This window comes from Diceros bicornis, chromosome 19, assembly GCF_020826845.1.
Source record: "Diceros bicornis minor isolate mBicDic1 chromosome 19, mDicBic1.mat.cur, whole genome shotgun sequence".
NCBI classification, from domain to species: Eukaryota; Metazoa; Chordata; class Mammalia; order Perissodactyla; family Rhinocerotidae; genus Diceros; species Diceros bicornis.
The window spans coordinates 22,047,889-22,066,705 of NC_080758.1; the positions used below are offsets into that span (position 1 = coordinate 22,047,889).

The 18,817-nt window shown below is 55.4% G+C and overlaps 1 protein-coding gene across 1 annotated transcript in view; it reads left to right on the forward strand.

The window, feature by feature from the left end:
* The window catches only part of TGM2 (transglutaminase 2), a 33,299-nt gene extending 15,276 nt beyond the window's left edge, over window positions 1-18,023 (forward strand). The window contains exons 6-13 of the mRNA XM_058562713.1: window positions 158-335; window positions 4,428-4,563; window positions 5,222-5,325; window positions 6,853-7,095; window positions 8,671-8,943; window positions 13,999-14,159; window positions 15,230-15,366; window positions 16,118-18,023. Of these exons, the coding sequence (XP_058418696.1) occupies window positions 158-335; window positions 4,428-4,563; window positions 5,222-5,325; window positions 6,853-7,095; window positions 8,671-8,943; window positions 13,999-14,159; window positions 15,230-15,366; window positions 16,118-16,268 (1,383 nt within the window). The 3' untranslated portion in view covers window positions 16,269-18,023. The remainder of the gene's footprint in view (window positions 1-157; window positions 336-4,427; window positions 4,564-5,221; window positions 5,326-6,852; window positions 7,096-8,670; window positions 8,944-13,998; window positions 14,160-15,229; window positions 15,367-16,117) is intronic.
* The last annotated feature ends 794 nt before the right edge of the window (window positions 18,024-18,817 follow it).

Genomic DNA, 18,817 nt, shown 5'->3' on the forward strand with positions numbered 1-18,817 from the left:
ACACACCTGTCTGTCACACCTCGGTACCTGTGCACCTGCTGTTCCCTCATCCCGAACTCCCTTCCCTGCCTCTCCCCACGTGCAGAACTCGCACTCACCCTGGCGCAGCCGCCACCCTCTCCCCGGGCTTGACGCCCTGATGCCCCACTGGTTGCAGGTCAACTGCAATGACGACCAGGGCGTGCTGCTGGGGCGCTGGGACAACAACTACGGGGACGGCGTCAGCCCCATGTTCTGGATCGGCAGCGTGGACATCCTGCGGCGCTGGAAGAGCTGCGGCTGCCAGCGTGTCAAGTACGGCCAGTGCTGGGTCTTCGCCGCGGTGGCCTGCACAGGTGAGCTGCACGCGGGGCTGTGGGAGGGGCTGGAACCGGCCCCCGCCTCCGTGAGCCCGGGGAGGGAGCAGGGAGAGCGCTGAGTGGGAATCAGGAGACCCCGGTTCTGGTCCTGCCTCTTACGCCACCAGTGTACTGTGTGGCCTCGAGTCAGTGGCCGCCTCTCTCTGGTCCTTTTTCCAACTACCCCTCAGGTGGTTATGAGGATTAAGGAATGTCGTTTGGAGGTGGCACGGGCTCAGGGTGGAGAGTGTGGGCTTTGGAGCCAGGCACAAGTGAGGTAAAAATCCCCAGTTACACTCATTTGCTCTGTGACCTTGAGAAATGTCTTATTCCGAACCTCAGTTTCCTCATCTGTGAGAGGGAGGCAACAGGACCTACCTCCCAGGGTGGGCTGTCCTAAAATTGCTCAGCACAGAACTTGGCCCAGTGTAGCTCTCAGTACATACTAGCTATTAATAACCTGATAATAACAGTAATATTAACGTCAAGAAGGAGAAAGCACTTTCTAAATCACAGAGGGGGAAAGGTAAAGCAATTTTGAACCAAAAAAGTAAAATAAATCTTTAAAAAATTTTGAAATTTGAGCCCAGAAAACGTTGAAGATTGTTCCTGGGTTGATGATGGTGCTTATGAGAATGGGTTAGCATCATATACCAGTTAAAAACATAGAATCTGGAGTCAAGGCCTGAATTCAAATCCCAGCTCTGCTTCTTACCAGCTGTGTGTCCTAGGGGAAATCACTTAACTCCTCTGAGCCTCAGTTCCATTAGATGTAAAATGGGATAATAAAAGTACTTTTATCCTGGGATGGTTGTGAGGATTAAATGAGTTAACATGCGTGAAGTGCTTAAAATGACCTCAGATGCATAACAGCAAATGCTTATACAGTGCTGCTGCTTATGGTTGTCACTATTATTACCATTTCTATTATTATTACTGGGCTCAGGAAATCTAAGAGGCTGATCCCGGGTTCCCAGCTTCTCTGACTCTGAGGCCAGTGCTCAGGCCCAGAGAAGGGTCCCCGGGATCCCCAGCACTGTCCACACTGGGTGTGGAGCAGGCTGGGTGGGGGCGGCCTGGCCTGGGGTCCTAGCTGGGCTGTCTCTGCTCTCCCTCCCCACTGCCTCTCCGCCCACAACTGCCTGCTCTCTGTGACCTCTGAATTCCCCTTTCTTGTGGAAAGTCCCCGATCCCAACCCTTCCCTTGAGGGCCTAAAACATGCTTCTCTGAGAACCCCACCTTGGCCTAGTCCCCAAGCTCACCTACAAATGCCTTCCTCACCCGGGCTGTGACTGCCTGACTGTCTAGCTGCGGGTCCTGCCCTCGCCTGTCCTGTCCCCAAGGCCAGGGCTGAGCCGGGGTCCCTGCGGCCTCCTTCTGGGACTGGGTACCGGAGCCAGGGAGAACGTGGCCAGACGAGGCGCCGTCTGACCCCCTCGGCCCTGGGGTTGCTGCAGGGAGCCAAATGGTGGATCGGCCATGGGCTCTGGAGTTGCGCTGCCTGGTGTGAATGCTGGCTCTGCCTCTAACCCCTGGGTGGACTTGGGTGAGAGAACTGATGTCTCTAAGCCTCAGTTTCCCCACCTGTAAATTGGAGACAGTGGCGACTGACCTAATTCATGGGGAGCCCTTAGGACCCAGGGAGATGTCACTCAGCACAGTCTCTGGTTCAGGTTGGTTTGTGTTTGGGGGTTTCCGAGGGAAGCTGGGATTTCTCAGCTGGACCCTGGAGCATTTCTCAATGTCCAGGAGCCAGCCAACACTGACTGGATAGACACTTGCAGTGACGGGCACCATGACAGACTTTGCTGTTCCACCCTGGGCACTGGGCAGACAGGACTTCCCACCCCGTCACCTCTCTGAATCACCACAACATCCCGACAAGCGCTATTCTTAGCCCCTTTTAGAGAAGGAAACGCAGGCTGAGAGGGGGGAAGTGGCTTGCCCAAGGTCACACAGCGGGTGAGCAGCAGGGCTGGGCTTGGAGCCACGTGTGCCAGTTCTGGGGCAGCGCATGGACCTTAGACTGTGATGATGAGGCCTCCCGGACGCCGTCCCTGAGACACGAGTGGTGCCTTGCTCCTTGAGCCTTTGGCAGAGGGGCAGGCCTCCCCAAGCCTCCTCACGTGCCAGGCAAGGCCCGGGGATGGACACCAGCCCTGGCTAAAGGCAGCAGTGAGTCTGGCCCCTGCCTGGGCCTCAGGGCACGGGAACCAGGCAGGAGGTGGAGGGTCACAGCCGCTCCTTCCCCGCTCGTCCTGGTGCCCGCTGGTCTCCTGACCGGAATCCAGGGCCATCCGGGAAGCTCTTGCCCTGTCGATGGTGGGCACAGGGCAAAGGTCACATCCTGCCCCTCCCCTGTCTCAGAGACTCAGCCTCAATCAAAACTAAAAGTAAAACCAAAGTCACACAGGTTCCATTTAGTAGGGCTTCTTGTTTCACTTCTCTTTTGGAATTTTTTTTTTTTTTGGTGAGGAAGATCAGCCTTGAGCTAACATCCATGCCAATCCTCCTCTTTTTGCTGAGGAAGACCGGCCCTGAGCTAACATCCGTGCCCATCTTCCTCCACTTTACGTGGGACGCCACCACAGCATGGCCGGAGAAGCGGTGCGTCGGTGCGCGCCCGGGGATTCGAACCCCGGGCCACCAGCAGCAGAGCGCGCGCACTTAACCGCCATGCCCGGGGGTCGGCCCTCTTTTAGATTTTTCCTCTCTTTATCCTACCCTGGAAGATGCTAGTTTTACAATGTACATAAAAAGCACATTAAAAAAATGAGGGCGTCAGAGCACCCATAGGTTCCTCTGTGGGGAGCACCCAGCACCGGCATCCGGGCGAGATCCGGCCCGGGACCCCCTCCTCCTCAGCGGCCTGCAGCGGCCACTCGGTGTCCTGCCTCCTTTCGTCATCACGCCGGGCCCTGTCCGTCACCACAGCCTCTCTGTAACCCGTGCTTTGGCGTGCACGCAGGGCCCTCGTCGCCCACGATGGGGGAGGGCCCTGCACCTGTGCCGTGACCCTGTTTTAAAGGAGGAAACAAGGCCCCGAGAGGTGAAGGGCCTGGCCCCAGCGCACACAGCCGAGGCAGCTGCGGCGTGAATGGAAGGCCTCCCGACCTTTGCTGCCTCTTCCGCCTGCTCCGCTGTTGGCTCCTTGCTCTGAGTCTCTGTCATTCCTCCCTCCTCCCCCTCCTCCTCTGTGTCTGTGTCACCCACTCTTTCGTCCCACCTGACGAAATGGCCTGGGCCAGGCCTGTGCTGAGCTCCCCGGCCGGGAGGGATCTGTCTGCCCTCAGAGGACGAGTTAAAGAATGCTTCACACGGGGCGGGCACGTGGCTTAGCGGTTAAGTGCGCGCACTCCGCTGCTGCCGTCCCGGGTTCGATCCCGGGCGCACACCAACGCACGGCCATGCTATGGCGGCATCCCATATAAAGTAGAGAAAGATGGGCACAGATGTTAGGCCAGGGCCAATCTTCCTCAGCAAAAAGAGGAGGATTGGCATGGATGTTAGCTCAGGGCTGATCTTCCTCACAAAAAAAATGAATCCTTCACATGCCCCGTACATTGAGAATGGTGATGAATCCCCAGTCCTGCTATGAATGCAAATGATGGGGTAATCTAAACCTGGTGGGCCTTCTTGAGGCAGGAACAGCACGTGCCAATGCCCTGTGGCCGGCAGGAGTGTGCAGTGCTGGAGGAGCAGTAAGGAGGCTCGTGTGGCTGGAGCAGGTGCAGGAGGTAGTCAGGGACCAGACGCTGCAGGGCCAAGAGCCAGAGCCTGGGTCTGGCCTTGACCTCGAAGTCATGGGGAGGCATTGAAGGTTTGACAGAGGACTGTTAACATCAGATTTGTATTTTATAGTCTTCTTTTGTTAGCTGTGCTGTGAGGGGCACAAAGTGAACATGGGGGGACCAGAGAGGTTACCTACTGTCTGGGTACGGGGATGGCACACACCCTCACCACCTGGACAATGGGTACAGTGCTCCTGGGGTACAGATGGGCGTGTGGAGGCCCCGAGCAGGGCAGATGTCCCCAGGGCCTCAGCCCATCCCCCAGGCCCTCTCATCATGCCCTCCCCCCACCCCCAGTGCTGCGGTGCCTGGGCGTCCCCACCCGCGTCGTGACCAACTATAACTCGGCCCACGACCAGAACAGCAACCTGCTCATCGAGTACTTCCGCAACGAGTATGGGGAGATCCAGAGAGACAAGAGTGAGATGATCTGGTGAGACGGGGCCCAAGGTCGGGGACAGGGCCCAGTGGGGAGGGTCCCCTGCAGAGACTTCTCAGAGGAGGTCACATCTGAATTGGGTTTAAAAGTTGAACAGTATTTGGACAAGAGGCAACAGGGGGAGGGCCCTCCAGGCAGGGGGAACAGCACGAGCAGAGGCCGAGAGGGGGAAAGTCAACGCGCCACGTGTGGAAGGGGTGGGGGAGAACAGGTTGTCAGGAGCCTGGAATGCCGGGTTAGGGGTCTGGGCTTGATTCCAAAGGCAGCGAGTTGTCGCTAAAGGCTTCATGCTGGGAGAGGGCCACGCTGACACAGAGGAGCAGGAGGGCAGGGGTGTGGTCCAGGCGGGCGGTGATAAGGCCCCAACCAAGGCAGAGCCCCGGGGCTGGAAAGGAAGGGACAGCCGAGAAATGAGGAGGTCCCCTCCGTGGACTTGAGGAGCCGCTGAAAGGGGAGGGTTGGGGAGGGGCAGTGAGAACCATTCCCGGTGTAGGAGTGAGCTCCTGGCCGGGGCCCGCAGGAAGAAGAGCAAAGAGGGGTGTCGGGGGCACGCGGGGCTCAGTTGAGGGCGCAGCGAGTGCGCACTGCCCGCTGGAGGTGGCGGTGGGAGTCTGAGTGTGAGTCCCGGCCCGTGTGCTGTTTCTTCCCGTAGGAACTTCCACTGCTGGGTGGAGTCATGGATGACCAGGCCCGACCTGCAGCCGGGGTACGAGGGGTGGCAGGCCCTCGACCCCACGCCCCAGGAGAAGAGCGAAGGTGGGTAGGCGTGGGCCCATTACCTAGATGGGGAAACTGAGGCTCCAGAGGCCTCACCCAGAGTCCCTCAGCTGGAGTGCCAGGGCTGGCCTTCTAGCCCCGGTCTGGTGACTCCAGAGGCCGTTAACTGGTCCAGACGAGCGTGGAGGGACCGCACTCGTATTTTATAATACGCCTCTTTTATAATTTGAAAAGTAATTCACACGCATTGTGGAAAACAGAAAATATGGAGAAGCGCGAAGAAAAAAGAATCCAATGGCCTCTTGGTCCTCTCCCCCAAAAGAGGCATCGTTAACATTCACACACAGCTACCGGTAATTCCAGATTATATGCTTGTTTGTATACGTGTGTGTGGATGTGAGAAAGAGAGAACAAAGGCAAATTTGGTGAAACCAAATGATCCTTTCTCAGAATAATATTTTTAAATGCGTATAATATAATACCTAGGGTTACAAAGAAAACCAATCACACTGAAATATAGTTATCAAAGATTTCTAAAATGCACATGTGATATAATAATGTATGCTTTATATAACCAGACCTGGGGGTAGAGTTAATGAGTTCCATCGTTCAGTGGTAGAGATGGGCATAAACGATATTTCCAGTTATCTGTGACAACTGTAAAGTGATTTGAAGATATCTGTGCTTCTTATGAGTGACAAGTCATAAGTGCACCTAAGACTGTGGTTTGTTTTCTGCTTTCACAATCGCTGGAAGTCTATCGAAGTGTAGTGAAAATAAAGATGTAATGCTTTCCATCCAAGTTCATGGACCCTCAATTCTATCTGCTGCCCCTTGGGGGTTCGTGGACCCCAGGTTAGGAACTCTGGCCACATGTGGCCTTTTCTCCTGGCTGTCACTTCTCCATAAATCATTAGCATTTCTCTATCAGATTGTGTTCTGTGATTTGAATTTTAATTCAGCGTTACTGTGTTCCAGCAAATGGACGCGCTGTACGATGGCTGCCCAGCCTCTGGTCCTCAACATGTAAATTTGTGAGCAGTTTGAGGCAGCCGTGGACCACGCTGAGATAAACATCTGGCAACTCACGTTCATTCAGTCAACAGACACTGCCTGAGTCTGTGTCGGGCACTGACTGCACGTCTCGGTGTGGCAGGAAACGAGACAGGCACGCTGCCTACTGCCTGGCTCCTTCATTTCCTTAGGGTGCCTTGGGACACATTTCTATTTTATTATCAAACACTTACACAGCATTTGGTATACAGGAACCCTCATTAGGTGGGTACAAATATCCCCACAAGAAACCGGGGCTGAGAGAAGTTAAGTGACTTACCCAAAGTCACACAGCTAACAAGAGGCTGAGCTGAGATTTAAACCCTAAAAGCTGGGCTCAGAGTCTTGGTTTTTAGTTCTTACCCTCTGCTGCCTTCCCGTAAATGGAGTCCCTGAGTCAAAGAACCATATGGTCTAGAGCCTTTTTGCCACACGGGGTTGAATTGTGGGGCGTTTTGAGGGTGGCGCCGTCCCCTCAGCCCAGACCCTCTCTCCTTCCCCTATCCCCCCCAGGGACGTACTGCTGTGGCCCGGTTCCGGTTCGTGCCATCAAGGAGGGGGACCTGAGCACCAAGTATGATGCGCCTTTTGTCTTCGCTGAGGTCAACGCCGACGTAGTGGACTGGATCCGGCAGGACGACGGGTCCGTGCACAAGTCCGTCAACCACTCGCTGGTGGTGGGCCTGAAGATCAGCACGAAGAGGGTGGGCCGCGACGAGCGCGAGGACATCACCCACACCTACAAGTACCCGGAGGGTAGGTGCCCGCGCCTCCAAGCCGCCGGCGCTGCCTTGCAGATAAGCAGCCTGTTTTACCAGCCCAGCGGGCTCGTGTGTGCGTGTGCGTGCGTGCGTGTGTGTTATTGGCAGCCTGCATGCAACAATGATCTGCAGATTACTCTCCACCTTAAGAAATTCCTTAGAAACAAGCACAAACTTACCAAACACAGTGGGAGACCGTGGTAGAGGATTATTCATGTGGGAAAAGAATTCTAAATTCCATGAAAGGATTCCATTTGGTTTTTAAGCCTTGCGTTTTTGGTTGGTTTGACTCTTAATAAAACTGAAGAGGATGACAGTCATATAGGAGAGGCGTACATCTTAACAGAAAAATTAATGATGTCCGTCCTGTTTTTTAACCGTTTTTATCAGTGGTGGGACCTAGGACCGTAGATAGGCAATTCCACGCCTGTTTTGTTGCCAAGTATTTGTACTGGAGAGGAGACAAAGTCCAGAGGGTCCCCGGAGGGGAGGTTCCTGGAGCCGTGTACTGTGTGTTTTTGCAGTATTTCACATACCACTGGGGAAGTGAGCATGAGGGTGAATGGGGAAGGGTTAAAGCAAAGAGAAACAGGCCAAGAGAAACTTAAGGATAATAAGATGAGACCAGTCAGACACAAAGATGAAGCTTCTTTCTGCTACTAGCGTTAAACCCGTAGGGGAAAAAAGGGCAAGGTTTATTTTAAAAAGTGGATTTGAGCACATCCAACAGCCAATTCAATACGACAGATATTTTCTAAGTATCCACTGTGTGCCAAGCATACCGAGGCTCACAGAGGTGACTGAGAAACCACAGCCCCGGCCCTCCCCTGACCCCCACTGACTCTCCAGGTCTCACTGGGATTGGGTATTATGTCCATGCTCTAGCTGGAAGGGGTAAAACAGAAGGAGAAGATGCTTTCCTTGGCCTCTGAAAGGTCTAGAGCTGAGGGTTTGGTGGAAGAAATAGATATGTAGGCAACAGCACTGGAGGAGAAAAGAAAAGGAGCATAGGAGAGAGGTAAATGGAGTATAAGGGAGGGCATCATTCCTGCTGGCGGGCTCAGCAGGGGGAGGCGGGAGGGAGCGGATTTCAGTAGAAGTAACCCCCGTGCAAATGCTGGGAGGTGGGAGAGTCTGCCTTGTATTAGTGCCTACTGCGCACCAAGCACTGTCGTAAGCACTGGGTATAACATGAAGATAAGTACAATACAGTCATTGTCCTCGAGAGGCTCAAGAGCATAAGCACATGAGCAGAAAACAACCTGGTGGGCTAAAAAGCCATGATGGGCAACAGGCAGCTGTGAACCTCCAGAAGACACTGTGACTCATCCATCCTGGGGAAGGAGGAGTCAGAGAAGGCTTCCTGGTGGAGGGGTCATTTGGGGCTGGGTCTTGAGGGATGTGTAGGTGTTCATACTCTTTCCTCTTCCTGGCCCAGAAAGGTAGAGAAGGGGCTCCTTCACGGCTGCTCTGAGTCACCAGGACTCTGGAAGCCAGCTTGCCTTGGCCAGCCTCCTACTCATTGACCCCCATTCCAGTCGTGATGACGCCCTCTTCCCTATCCCCACAGGGTCCCCAGAGGAGAGGGAAGCCTTCAAGAGGGCCAACCACTTGAATAAGCTGGCTGAAAAAGAGGAGACGGGGCTGGCCATGCGGATCCGCGTGAGCCAGAGCATGAGCGTGGGCAGCGACTTCGACGTCTTTGCCTACATCACCAACAACACGGCCGAGGACCACGCCTGCCGCCTCCTGCTCTGCGCCTGCACTGTCAGCTACAACGGGATCCTGGGGCCCGAGTGTGGTGCCAAGGACCTCCTCAACCTCTCCCTGGAGCCCTTCTCCGGTAAGCTCTGTGTTCCTGGAGCACTTATCGACCACCGACCGACCACGTGCTAGGTAGTGCCCTGAGCACCTAGTGTGTGCCGTTTACCTCGCAGACACTCACACAGCACTTACTCTGGGTCAGGCCCTGCCCGAAGCACTTTATAAATAGCAACCCATTTAATTCTTACAACAAAAGTAGGAGGTAGATTCTTTGATGACCCTCATTTTCCAGATGAGAAGACTGAGCGAGGAGAGGTTAAGTAACTTTCCCAAGGCCACACAGTACAGGAAGTGACCTGTACTCTTAGCAACTATACTATTTTGTTCTGTCTCGTCTTCACCTGACCCCTGACTGCTTTCCCAGACTCTCTACTACCCTCTTCCAGCCAATTCCTTTTCTCTCTCTCCAGCAACTCTTAAGACTGCAGGAGCCTCTGCCCACTGCTCCTGCGGGAACCTGTCCTGTTCCTCTGGAGGTTCTCAGCCTCAAAGAGAGGACGTTCTAGACCGGCGCTGCCCAGAGAACTTTCTGCGATGAGGGGGGTCCTATATCTGTGCTGTCCAGTGCGGTGGCCACTAGCTCAACGTGGCTGGTGAGCACTTGAAATGCAGCCGGTGCAGCTGCAGAGCTCAACTTGTAATTTCACTTAATTTAAAGTTCAGCGGCCACATGTGGTGGGAAGCGTCTGTACTGGACAGTGTAGCTCTAATAGCAGCGGAGGGAACGCCCAGTCCTCCGTGGGGAGAGGCATTGTCCTCTAGCCCCCATCTTCACCTCTCAAACGGCTCCAGCGCTGGCCTGGCGCCCCCGTGGGGCAGATCCCCTGCCCTTCACCCCTTAGCTCTGGGTCTCTCCTGTTTGGGGTAAAATAATGTCACAGATGACCCAGCCCTCAGCCCTGGGCAGAGCCTCTGTCATTTCATCTCTTGGTCCCTTTCGCTGCCCAGCTTTGTTACCATACCTGGTTGTCTTCCTAAAAATAAGCCAGAGGGCCTGAGAGGGGTCGTGGCCACTCAGGTCACTTAGTGAGGCGGCGCAGAGCCGGGTCTCCCGCCTCCAGCAGCCGAGCCATTTCTGCGTTTGGAGCCTGCAGACCTGAGGAGGGCGGAGGGGTCTCGGAGCTGGGAGAGGACGGGAGGAGTGGAGTAGACTCTGACTGTGCTCAGAGGGGCAGCGTGAGCGGGTAGAACATCGATCGTCCCTGGGGCCTCAGAGGGGAGGGTCCAGCTCACTGTGTCACCTGGGCAGACGGCTGCCTCCCTGAACCTCGGTGTCCCCATCAGGCCCCTGGGAGTCATGACCAACAGTGTCAGACTGTCAGGTGTGTCAGAGGCTGTGCACACAGTGATACTGGAAGCCCGCGGGCTAATGCCTGGAGCCAGTGAGAAGCCCAGGGCGGGGAATGCTCCGTTTGCCCTTCCTCCTCCCCTTCCCTTGTCTGTCAGACCCTCTTCCTCTCCTTTATTTCCTCTGCCTCCACCCTTGGTCCCGTGGGCTGGCATGTGGGGCACAGCCTTCCCATTTCCGAGAAAGCCTATCTGTGTCTCGGGCTGGAGTCTGTGGTATAGACAGTGCCACCTCCTGGTTTTTCTATCTCGGGCCACCATGGGACACTCCTGGAGCCGCATGCCCAGAGCTGACCCTCCGTCAGGGTTCCTAAGCGGGGACAAGCTCTCAGGGCCTGAGCCACGTGGCACCAGGGCTGGGCCCCACACTTACACTGTTAAGAGACATGTTTTGAGCCAGCCAGACCTGGCTTTGAGTCTGGCCTCTCCCACCTTCTAACTGCATAACCTCGGGCAAGGTGACCGTGCTCTCTGAGCCTCAGATCACACTCATGTGTTAAATGGGGCAGTTGCACGCCCATCTGAGGGACCGCTGCAAGGACTAAGGAGTAGATGCATGCTCAGGAAGTATCTGGAAAGCATCACATGGTGCCTGGACATGATGGGGTTCTTTGCTCCACGCTGAGCAGAAGTGCAAACAAGCGTGGGGGGCAGAGAAGCCCCTGGGCCCTTCCTGAATAGCTGCTGGGCTAGACAGTGGTCTCAGCGCTGGCCTCAGAAGTTCCTCAGCCCCTGCCAACCTTGATGGCATGCAAAGGACCCAGCTCTCGCCTCTGCGTCCAGGCGCCAAGAGTCAGGGGCAAGGGTCCGTCCCTACAGGTGTGCTCAGGACACCCAGGTTCTAGTTCCTGCAGTTCTGCTGCCGGGCTGTGGGCTCCTGGGTGTTTCTCGTCTCCATTCCAGGCCTCAGGTCCTCCATTTGTGCAAAGGCTGGTTCTTCTTTGAAGGGCCCCTCTAGCCCCTGTGTACGAACGCACACATTGTCAGTTCCCTCTCGTGCCCAGAACCACTTCAAAGGGAGGGAGTGTCTTTCCTGGAATGTGTGGCACGAGATGAACTCCAGCCTGGGCCAGTGATGCCAGAATGCTTTCCTCCTGGGCCTCTGTTGACTCACCCTTTGCCTCCCGGATGCCAGCGGGCGCCTTGGGGCATTGTTCTGCGGAGGCTTCAGACGAGCCTGTCAGTGTTTCTCATCATCCTGGGGATGTATTCACAGTAGAGAGGGCTCCGTGGGGGCACAGCCTGCAGGAGAGGGCGGAGGAGGGCAGAGGTCCTGTGTGCTGCCCTCAGGCTGCAAGGTGGGGCCAGTCTGGGATGCCCTGTGGGGGCCTCCCATGCCAAGCTCAACCTGAGAGAGATTCTCTCAGCCCGGGAGGCCCCACGCTTTGGCTGGGTTGCTTGCTGTTCTTTGGTGATAAGATCTGGGGATTTCCATGTGGTAATGCACAGGAAGCCAGGCCTGGGACAGCTGAACAGAATCCAGTGCCCCCACCCCCGCCTCCTTGCTCTGCTGCCTCTCTCTCTTCCCCTTCCTGCCCCCACCCTGTCTCGCTATCTCCTGCCGCATCCCTTCAGGTGGGTCCCCGGGAATGCAGCCAACGTGGCCTGGGTGATCACGCCCAAGACACCTTCCAGAACAGGGCAAATCATCTGAGGAATGAGACGGATCCCCCATGTTTCCTTCTCTCAGCCAGCATCTGGCCCTAGGCCAAGGCCGTGACCCCTGGCCTGTGGACAGCAGTCCTCAAAGGTCCAGGCCCACCCTGGCTCAGCCTCCTGAAAAAGTTAACAGTTGGGGCCACGTCCTCCAAGCTCCTGGAGGACGGTGTTTTCCTTCTTTCCTGTGGAGCTGGTCAGAGTTTCCACTCTGTTCCACCAGATCCCGACCCAGGAATTTGCACTCCTTTTTGTCCCTTTTGGCAGAAGGTTTGGTCTGCTTGCTCCATGTCATCTGACCAGAGTTTGGGGCAGATCCACCCTGCGAACGAGGGCTAGAGGGCTGGGCACGCTTAGGGCAGCCTTTTCCCAACAGTGGACGTGAACAGCGTGTGCGAGGCCAGGCCAGACCTTGACTCACGCGGTGAGAAAATGACTGTCCCTCAGGGCTTCCCAGTCCTTCAGGTGACCTCACGGGGCACGTCTCAGCAGGCGCTAATGGGTCTCCGTGTCTCTAACCCCTGCTAATCTCTCTCTCTAACCATAAGGTCAAATCTCAAACTCAGAGTCTTCGGCAGACGAGAATATCTAACCCGAGTTTACAGTTACCCTCTATTTATGGTAAACGAGACTGGTTTGCTGCAAATAATGACAAAAAGTTCCCCTAAGCAAAAAAGGTTAAAAAGCATATAAAGTGAGTGGACTGAAAGAAAAATAATGAGCAAATAATGAGGATATCCTCAGATGTACGGGAGGAGATCAGGAAAGGCTGGTCTAGTGAGGGAGGGAGGTGACAGATGGCAGAAAAAGAGGCAACAGCATCTCCCATCATGGCACTGGGGCAAAGCCTTGGACGATGAGGAGAGGTTGGCCAGGCTCCAGAGAGCCCAGACCACCCGCCAGCGCTCCTCTCTGACTGGGGAGGCTGGAGGAGCAGAAGGGGTTTGCACACAGTTCTGTGTGACCGAGTAGACAGGTGGGGCCCGGTGCAGGCCTGTGGATTCTCAGGCCGGTGGTCTTTTGATTGCTCCTTCCTGCCTCCTACCATGGTGCCTTCGGGCCTCAGTGTTCTCTTCAGGAAAATGGAGCTAAAACCACACTTCATTTCTCTGCGGTGGGAGGGGTCGACCCTGCTGGCTTCTTTCTCACCACCTCATCACTGCACGGCTTTTGCTCTGAAGTGACCTCTGGTCTTATCTCTGCCCAGCGGGTGCTGGATGTCTGGGGGAACAGAGGAGAAACAGACGGGGGAGGTCATCTTCCCAGGCTCACACAGCCAATCAGTGGCCAAGCCGGGCCAGGTCTCCCGATCTAAGCACTTACTGGCAGAGGTGTTTCTTCGTCTGTAAAATGGGTACAGTCCCTCACGGCGGGAAATGAGCTCGTGTCCATTGCGGGGGCTCTTTAGCGAGTGCAGGTTATGCTGCCGGACTCTAGATCTGGGTTGTCAGTTCAGGTGCCGGTGGCACATACCAGCCTCGTGACCCGGGGCGATGTCATTTCACCTGCCTGAGCCTCGGTTTCCTCATCTGTAAATTGGGCAATAATAAAAGCACAACCCTTCTGGGGCCGTTGTGAAGGTGAAGTGGGAGAACATCACGTAAAGCATGGCTCCTGGCCCAGCAGCAGGTGTCAGCTCGATTCTGCCCATGATGTGGCAGCAGCTGACACGCCTGCCCAGAGTGCCGAGTGTGCCAGGCCCCGCCCCGCCACCCGCTCCTGATTCCTCCCACAGCCCTCTGGGTGCCCTTACCGCACAGACTGGAGAACTGAGGTCCAGTGAGGTGGAGTGACTTGCCCAGCGTCCCCAGTTAGCAAAGGGCAGAGGCAGGGTTAGAACCCAGGTCTGTCGGAGCTCCGGGGCTTCCTTACCAGCTGTCTGCCTCCCCTCCCCAGGTCGTCCCTGGGAACCTTGGAGCAGGTAGGGGAAACGCCTGGGTCTGCCCAGCCTTTCACTGGCTGTGTGACCTCAGCACATTCCTCTCCCTCTCTGTGCCTCCTGGAATTGCAGGAAGAGAGGCGGGGGTGGTGATTCAGCTCTCACGAGTCCCCTCCCCTCCCACTCCTGCAGAGAAGAGCATTCCCTTTCGCATCCTCTATGAGAAGTACTGTGACTGCCTGACGGAGTCGAACCTCATCAAGGTGCGGGGCCTCCTCGTCGAGCCGGCTACCAACAACTACCTTCTGGCCGAGAGGGACATCTATCTGGAGAATCCAGAAATCAAGATCCGGGTAAGGGGCAGCAGAGCAGGGTGGGGGGCGGGGGCGGGGTCCCAGGACAGGCCCCCACGCAGGCACACACCTGCATCCCCGCGACCTCCAGATCTTTGATGCCTCAGGGATCCTCAAATCAAAGAAAAGCATTGAGAAGACAAAAGAATTTGGGACTCGTAGGCTCTAGGAATGAATCTTAGAATCCAGAGTGGGAGGGTCATGGAACCCAGGAATCTTAGCAACGCGGACACTTAAAAGCTAAACTCCTAAAGCTGGGTCCCCAGGCCCTGGTGGGGCAGCGAGGGCGGAATAGTTAAGGGCACAGAGTCTGGAGTCTGCCTGGGTTTGTGCCTGGATGGCCCTGGGCATGTTACTTTGCCCCTCTGTGCCTCAGTTTATTCAACTGTAAGATGGGGTAATACCAGCACCTAGGGGTGTTGTGAGGATTAAGTGGGCACCCACAGGAAGCCCACACAGAACCATCTCTGGTGCATTATAAGGGCTCGGTAAAAGCTGAGTATTCTTATCACCATCATCTTTATCTTTATCGCCCTTCACTTGGAGGAGCCACAGCCCCCAAACCCCAAAGGCAGCAGCTACAAATAAATGGTGAAGAGCAGAGGGGGAGGGGGGCTGTGTGCCAGACACTCTGCTAGGAGCTTGCACACACTAGCTCAGTTTATCCTTGTGAGTACCCTGTAGTCAGGCATTTCTCTCCCATGGAGAAACCAAGGCCCAGAGAGGGTAGTGACCTTCTCAGGGTCACACAGTGAGGAGGGGCAGAGATCAGCCTGGCTCCAAAGCCTGTGATCTTTCCACTCCAGATCCTAGAACAAGGGAGGCACTTTAGACACCCCCCGGGTCACATGGAGCCTCACTGCAGCAGCTGGGCAGCTATCATCATCCGTGTTTTGTAGATGAGGAAACTGAGGCACAGAGTTGGGGAGTGAGAGTGCCAGAGCTGGGCAAACATCGGGCCAATTGCAGCAAAGACAGAGATGGCGCAGCCGGGACACTGCCTACTCTCGAGGGGCTCTGGGCCCCGCCCTCAGTGCTGCCCCTGATGTCTGCCCTGTGCTGTCTTCCAGATCCTGGGAGAGCCCAAGCAGAACCGCAAGCTGGTGGCTGAGGTGTCCCTGCGGAACCCGCTCACCGTGCCCTTGTCAGGCTGCGTCTTCACCGTGGAGGGGGCCGGCCTGACCGAGGAGCAGAAGGCCGTGGAGATGTAAGTTTGCTCGTCACTCTAGCTTGGGGGCCTGGGAGCAGAGCGTGGACGCTAATGGGGGAAGGGGCAGGGGAAAGGGTAGCCCTCAAGCCCCAAACCCTGGCCCATAACCCCTCCTCTCAACTCCCACACGCCAGCCTAATATACTCCCCCCCCCACCGTGTCCACTCCCACACGCCCTCGGGGCAGAGTTCCTGCCCTCACATCCTCTCAACACCCACACCCGTTAGCTGCTTTCCAGGAACGCGTCTTCACGAACCTGAACGTTACACGCTCAATCACTAAGCACCCGCCTCTGGACACACAGGTCCTCACAAAAGCACAGGTATCAGCACCCTGAATGTCCACATGCACGTGTCCACATATGTACATACACACACACATACGAACACACTTTTTTATTGTAATGTAACTTACCTACAGTAAAGAACACAAATCATGCGTGTACAGCTCACTGCATTTTCACGCGTGTGGTCACCTGAGCACACCCACTCTTACCCCCAAGCACACCATCCACTTCCATGCACACACACACACACAGACGCACACACACATGGGCCCCTCTTCATGTGGGAGGGCAGATTGCCCAGGCCCTCAGAGAGCGGTGAGTGGGGCGCATTTTATTCTTGTCGGCATCAAGTGTACATCCGTGCAGGCTCCGTGCTAAGTTCCCGGTAGACACACATCCTCCTGGCTTGACCCCATCATGCCTGGGCCCGTCTTCTCACCCTCTTCCTCTCTCTCTCCTAAGCCCGGACCCGGTGGAGGCCGGGGAGGAGGTCAAGGTGAGGGTGGACCTGCTGCCTCTCCACGTGGGCCGCCACAAGCTGGTGGTGAACTTCAAGAGCGACAAGCTGAAGGCCGTGAAGGGCTTCAGGAACGTCATCATTGGTCCCCCTTAACGGGCCCCTGTGCCAGCCCCACCTCAGCCAACTGAGAGCCCCCAACTTGACCCCAATCTTTATCCCAAGCTAATGAGCAAAATTTGCCCCTTCTTGGGCCCCAGACCCCCGGGCAGGAGTGGGCTGTAGTTTGGAATGGAATGTACTTCTGGCCTATCTTGTCCCCCTGAGCCTGGTTCCCCACCCCTTACTTGTGAGGAATGTTCTGTGCCTCCACAATGGGAGCCCTGACCTTGGCTGACTGGGCCTGGGGCCAGGGAGGAGGGACCCACTCCTTCCTCTCCAGCCCAGATGCCATTAGGAGAGCCGCTGACCACGCACCATATTGTTTGATCTACTCCAGGGCCCCTTGGAGCAGGCAAAAAAGAGACAGTGTGCCCATTGGCTGGATCAGGGAACTCAACTCCCTAGAGTGTCCTGTACCCCTTCCCCAGACTGTGCCCGGGGCCACAGGCACCCTCGGAAGAGCCAGAGCAGATGGGGATGAGGAGGGTCCCAGGAATAGGCCAGGCCCAAGCTCCCCCCACATCCCAGCAGCCCTGGCCCAACAGTCCCCCACCCACCTCACCGTTGTGAGGCAGCTACTATATGCCAGACACTTCCTGTGCTCGCTGGTGCTCACGTGGCCACCAACCCATTTAATCACCACGGGAAACCGCAGAGTGGCAGCTGCTTTCTCCAGGAGGAGACGGAGGCCTGGAGAAGGGAGGCGGCCCACTCTGTCCCAGTGGGCTGCTGGCTGTTTGCAAGGCTGGATAATGTGAAGGCACAGGAACAGAGCCTGGACCTTCTGAGTCCGAGTCCAGCACCCTGTTCGTGACACCAACTCTGACCTGAGAACGTCAGGGAGGACATTTGGGACCTGATCCAAAAGGACCAGTTGGGGTAAGAAGGTGAGGAGGGGTTTGGAGGGATCAGAGCCCTGGGTTCAAGCCCCAAGTCCAGCCAGCCACTGCCTTCCGCTCTCTGGGCCTCAGTGTCCTCGCTGGTTAAAGGAGTGGCTGAACCAGCTCACCTCCAAGGCCCTCTCTTTCTGCACCTCTGATGCGTTATGTGACGCAGCCTTGCAAATGACAGCGAGTCCTACTCCCTGGCTCCACGGAGCCTTAGCCCACAGGCCTGGGATGTTTATGAGCGTGCAGCCATGACCATGACCCCTCCCCTGCCCCAGCCCTGGCCAGGTCCCCCACCTGTGCCCGGGCACCTTCCTTCAGACCCCGGTTGTAGGAGAAATGAGCCCCGGAGGCCCTTGTGCTACCCAGGAGCCTGCCCACCACAAGACCTAGACTTCACAAGAGCCTTAGCTGCTGTGCTGGTCACTAACCAACAAGGTGGGCACCTCAGCCACCCCCTCTCCGCACGGCCAGGGCCCGGGAACACAGCCAGCCTTTGCCCCTGAGTAAGCCTGGGGGACCCAGGAGATGTCATCTCTGACTTTATCCCCGCCCTCTCCACATGACTGGGCCTCCCTCAGGCTGGAAGAGAGAAGGAGGGAGAACTCTCTAGCTAGGGTGGGGTCACAGCCTCCAGGCCCCTCCAAATCCCAGGGAGGGACATGGGGAAAGTCACACTGAGGCACTTAGAACTTTCTGCTTCACACAGGAAAGAATCACAAAATGAGCCAATATGGATATGTTCTATATAAATATAGCTCTATTTCTCTCTGGTTTTATAAATGCTTTTGGGTTCCAAGCAGGCAGTAGATGTGCTTTTTGAGCCACAAGGAGCGAGCACTAAAATAAAAGTTTATTTTTCACATTCAAACAAGGTCTGGTCTTCATGCTTTTGAGGAGGATGGGTGGGCGAGCTCATTCACATCGGGACCAGCCACCTCCTGCCGAAGAGCTATTCCCCAGCCTCAGCCCCTCCCCCAGGTCTAAACTTTACTGGCATTCAAGGCTCTGCACAGTCCAGCTCCATCCTTAATCTCTTCCTCGAACAAATCATGTTTGGGCTACGATGAACTTCCTGTATCCCTCCAAATGCCCTGTGCACTTGTCAGCCTCTTGGCTTTTGCATGTATATTTCTCTGAGCCTGGAGTGCCCATCCTCTTCCTTACCCATCTTGTGAACTCCTACTCATCCTATAATACTTAACACCAAAGTCACCTCTTCTGTGAAGTCTTCCCAGATTTCTTCTCAGGCCCCCGGAGCCCTGGAACATAGACCAACTGAAACATTTATCTCAGCAAACTTTAATTCCATGTTGCTATATCTGACCCCCTCCCCATCCTATCTGAAGTCCTCAAGGGCAGGGATAAAAATGCTAATAAATGCTGAATTGGTAAATCAATTTGTTTCAGCTCAGTTCCCATGAGACCAGTGCTGTCCAATAGAAATATAATACAATTCACAAATGCAAGCCACATATGTCATTTGAATTTTTCTAGTGGCCACATTAAGAAGAGTAAACAGGACCAGGTGAAATATGTTTTAATAATGTATTTTATTTAACCTAATATGTCTGAAGTATTATTTCAACACATAATCAATATAAAAATCATTAGTGAGATATTTTACACTCTTATTTTCATAATAGGTCTCTGAAA